Consider the following 4,349-nt stretch of genomic DNA (forward strand, 5'->3'; position numbering starts at 1 on the left):
CCGCCCCCCGTCGGGCTGAGGGGGCGCGCGCGGCGCCGGTCCGCGCATGGAGCGGGGTGGGGGGGGCGCGGGGGACGACGACGACGGGGAATGTCGGAACCCGGCGGGTGCGGGGGGCGCAGGGGGAGTGTCCCGCAATCACGTCACAAGGCACGGCTCCGCCCGGTACACACCGGCGAACTTTAATGAAAGTCCCGTACAAAGCGCGGGGCCGGCGTCGCCCCTCAGAGCCTTGAGGTCGCCCCTCGCAGTCCCCTCACAGGCCCGGTCTCGCCCCTCAGAGCCCCAGGATCCATCGCCCCGGTCTCGGCCCTCAGAGGTCTGTCCGGGCGCCGGCCGCCCTCGGCGCGTACTTGGGCATCAGTTCGTGGATCCTGCGGATGAAGTCGTACTTCTCGACACAGCCCTTGCACACCTCGCCCCAGTCATCCAGGATCCGCCGCAGCTCCTTGACGCGCAGCTTGCGCAGGTCGACGGTGCTCAGGTCGATCTGTTTGTCTGCGGGGAGAGCAGAGCTGCGCTCAGACATGCCAGGTGGGTGAGGAAGCCAAAACCCAAGAGGGAGAGAGGTGCCAGGGGTGGAAGGAATGTCTAAGGTTTGGACAGCAGATAAGGCTCTTAATGCTAAAAATTATTAGAAGACAGAAAGCTTGGTTGCAGTTTAGGTGCAGGAGTTCCACAATAGACCTGAAAGCCCCTTTATTACATGAGCAGCAACACTTATTTTCCACTGGATAAAAGAAATGTAGCAGAGTGATCTCAGGGGAAAGATAAGAAAGTGACAACAACAAAAAGCTTTTTAGGAAGCAATGTGACCTTAGTAGGAGAAATGAAAAGTATAAAGACCCCCAATCCAAGGGGTGTCCAAGGTGAAAGCAGAAGGAAGCATTTCTAAGCCTGTTTTTGTATTAGTCTTTTCAGGAAAAGGAGTCATCTGGGAACATGAGAGTTCATGGAAGGTGATGAGAAATAGAGAGTGGAATGCTCTGAGGAGACACCAGAGGAGGTAAGAAAGCAGCATTTATCACCCTGCTGCTGGGAACAGGAGAGCAGCTGGGACTGCAGAGCTCTGGGACTGCAGAGCTCAGCCAAGGGCTTGAGCCCTGCCACAGTGACACCCCTGCCTGCTGCCAGCACAGGCTGTACCACACACCCTCCGAAACACGACATTCCAGACAGCAATGTGAGCACAGCAATGCTGGGAGTTAGTTATTCCAAGGCTGATCAGAGTCCCTGCAGAAGCCAAGAAGGGTTAGCAGTCTTACCTAAGCATCTCCATAGAACTCCCTAGGATGTTCATGGAGAGCAACCCAGGTTGTGCAACCTAACTAGGCTACAGAACTCAGGACTGAGTGGTTTTAGGATGTTGCTTCACCCCCAGTCATCCACACCCCAGCAAATCATGGGCATTTCCTCTTGTGCAGGCAACTCACCGTATTTTAGTTCACAGATCTGACTGTCTTTCTTCTTTAGCTTCTCACAGATCTTTTCCACAGGGATGTGGTGACTCATGGGCTTTGATACCTCGTTAATGATTTTGGTGGCTGCATCACTTGTGGCCCCAATATAATAGCACTAGAGGAAAGAAAAGAGTGAAGTGGGGATGCATGGAAAGAAAGCTTCTAAAAGCAGAGTTTTCTGTTCCTGTCATCATCTGGTTTTGCAGCTGAATGTTTACAGTTAGAAAACCTCCCAAAGGGACTGCTAGAGCTGGGCAAAAGGAGCCTAACTGAGCCCAGAACACTGAGCAGGTGTTTTCCATTGCAGTGATTTTACAGCTGCTGAGGTTGGTCTTGTTTCTTAACTTTATAAAAATTGAACAGGATTAGGAATAAAGTCTTCTTCATTCAAAGAGCCTCTCAGAAGTGTTCCCCCTCTGCATGTCAGATGCAATCTCTGTAGTTCTCTGAAGAGAGTTCAGGCCTTTTCCTTGGGCCTCTTCATTGACAAATTGCCTCTGGTTTTAGTTAGGGCAATTTTGTTTTCCTTTGTTTAGTTTTCAGCTAAACAGCTGAAGAGTATAAATATTTTAACAGATTATATAGCACCCCAAATACCATTTAAGGGACAGGGAAGCCCTACAGCCAACAAAAGCTTTGTAATATCCAGTGCTTCAGTAACAGTGAGATGCCAGCCAGTCCAATCACTGTTGACAGGGTGGTGGTTTTTTCCTTTTTTTTTTAAGGTAAAGAGATTGAACTCCTCAAGTCCTTTCATAAAAATACAGGACCCACTGTGGCCACAGAGCCCCTGGGAAGCCACATCATACAAACCCAGTTTCCCCTCATTTGCAGAAGGGAAATATTAGTGACTCCCCCTACTTACCAGGCGATTCTCTTTGCCCTTTGCTTCTTTGCAGGATTTCAAGAGCTCCTTTTCAATACTGGAAGGTGTGAATTCAACGTCATTGTCCTTTAGACCCTGGTAGAACCTTCCCAGGAATGTGACACACACTGGAAGGAAAGACGGATGGAGTTATCAGCCAGAGCAGCAATCTCATGGCAGCTCTTAGAGAACACTTGTAAGGAAATTGAATCAGGGGTTTGGATAACAGTTTGGATAACTGGAAAACAGTGAAGTTTTCTGAACTTCAGCCATGGTTCAGAAAGTCACTCAGAGCACACGTGAATCAACAACATGCCCTGGTACTTTTGGTGGGCTTGTGACAATCTGAGAAATGAGATCCATGGGAACGTCTAGGGGTCTCTGTACATTGTCCTGAGTGAGCACAGGATCATATAATGGACACAAAACCACACCCCTGCAAAAATGTACATTTAAAGTTGTCTTGCTGCTTTGGGAAGCAACTTGTAAGAACATGGGTGTGAAACACAGTGCTGATTGAAAACCAACTCTGGACATAATCCTCTGAGACTCCCCGTGTGCTGACTTCATTAACAGGGTATCACTGATTACCAGGCTGCTTCAGTTGAAATTACTTCCAAGAGAAAAAGAAATGTGATCCCGTGCTGTGTCCCCGTGGCACCTTTCTCCTTCTTTCATTTCCACAAGCTTCTGATGCAGTTTCAGATGGAAAGAGGGAAGACTCTTAGACATAAGGCAACTCCCACGTGTGCAGCTGCAGCTGAGAGGACAGATCCAAGTTCCTGCCTGTGGGAAGGGCTGCACAAACCGGTCACTGCTCCTTCCCTGGGCAGCAGTAGCTCCATACGTACTCCAAGGTGCAGCAGCCCCGTGTGTGGCTGGGAAGGAGGGCAGACAGCCTGTGGGATGACTCAGGGACACCCTGAGTGTCAGATTTTGGTCATCCTGCTGCTCACAACTCATCTGTGGATATCAGCATCACCTGGACTGAACACTCTCAGTCCCCCCAATTCCTGCTCAGCACCTGGGGACTATCACACCTTCCCATGCAAGATGAGTGCCAGGAACCATTCTCCCTCTAAGGAACAGGTATGAGTTATGGCTTTTATGGGATTTATTTACTCCAACAGGAAGGGACTGGAAAATATTGTCAGTAGCAACTTGTGTTCAACTCAGAACACAATGCATGGCACAGTAATTGGGCATGACAGGAAATGGAGCATGGCCATCACAGAACTGAGCAGAAATGTACTCTCATTATATCAAAACTAGAACTAATTATAAGATGGGCCATTTTGGAAAACATTTTTTGTATGCATACAGCACACCCTTATTTACCTCCCACCCATCTATCCCCAGTCACAGACACACTGAGGTCCACTGTAAGCTATTGGGAAGTGAAAATCTTGGGAAGAAGAAACTTGCTGCAGGCAGTGACACTGACAGCCACCGTAGGACAGAAACATGTTTCCAGTCTAGTGCCGCAAGTTTTGATTTACGGGGTTCCCTCCCCTCATTCTGTCTTACCCCAGAGGAGGGATATTAGTATCCCAAACTCCCAACCAGCTACTAGAGCCCCACCTCAAGTTCTTCTTGCTTCACTTGGGGAATATGTTCAGTTCACTGCACAGGAGCAGCTTAATTTGCTGTGCAGCTCAACAGGTTCCACCCCCGAGGCGTTTGTATTTCCGTGGTACACAAAGGGCCCGACTTGATTTGGATCAGCTGCTCGCGGCTCCTGGCTGTGCGCACTGAGAGGACTCCGAGCACTCCGTAATTCTGGGATGACTAAGGGGGAGTCCCGGCTGAGTAACCTCACTCGCGTTCTCCTGCTCCCTGCCCTGCTCACCGTCACCCGGCAGGGACGGCCTGGAGACGCTCCGGTCTCCCGGAGCCGTCGCTCCTCTTTCCCGTGGGGACTCTACACTACCGCTGACCCCGTGGACCGGCAACTTCCCGACAGAGTGCAGCACCCTCGGAAGGGAGATTCCGTCCCCGGCGCGGGGCACGGCTGGAAGCCCCGC

General features: G+C 50.5%; 1 protein-coding gene across 1 annotated transcript; it reads right to left on the reverse strand.

The window, feature by feature from the left end:
• Positions 1 to 155: 155 nt before the first annotated feature.
• On the reverse strand, positions 156 to 2,479 carry MANF (mesencephalic astrocyte derived neurotrophic factor). The gene is made up of 3 exons (XM_031058212.1): positions 2,326 to 2,479; positions 1,434 to 1,575; positions 156 to 498 (listed from the first exon to the last, which is right to left on the reverse strand). Exons 2-3 carry the CDS (start codon positions 1,510 to 1,512, stop codon positions 314 to 316), a joined length of 264 nt encoding a protein of 87 aa, XP_030914072.1. The 5' UTR covers positions 1,513 to 1,575; positions 2,326 to 2,479; the 3' UTR covers positions 156 to 313.
• Positions 2,480 to 4,349: the final 1,870 nt, after the last annotated feature.

This window comes from Geospiza fortis, unplaced genomic scaffold (genome assembly GCF_000277835.1).
Source record: "Geospiza fortis unplaced genomic scaffold, GeoFor_1.0 scaffold78, whole genome shotgun sequence".
NCBI lineage: Eukaryota > Metazoa > Chordata > Aves > Passeriformes > Thraupidae > Geospiza > Geospiza fortis.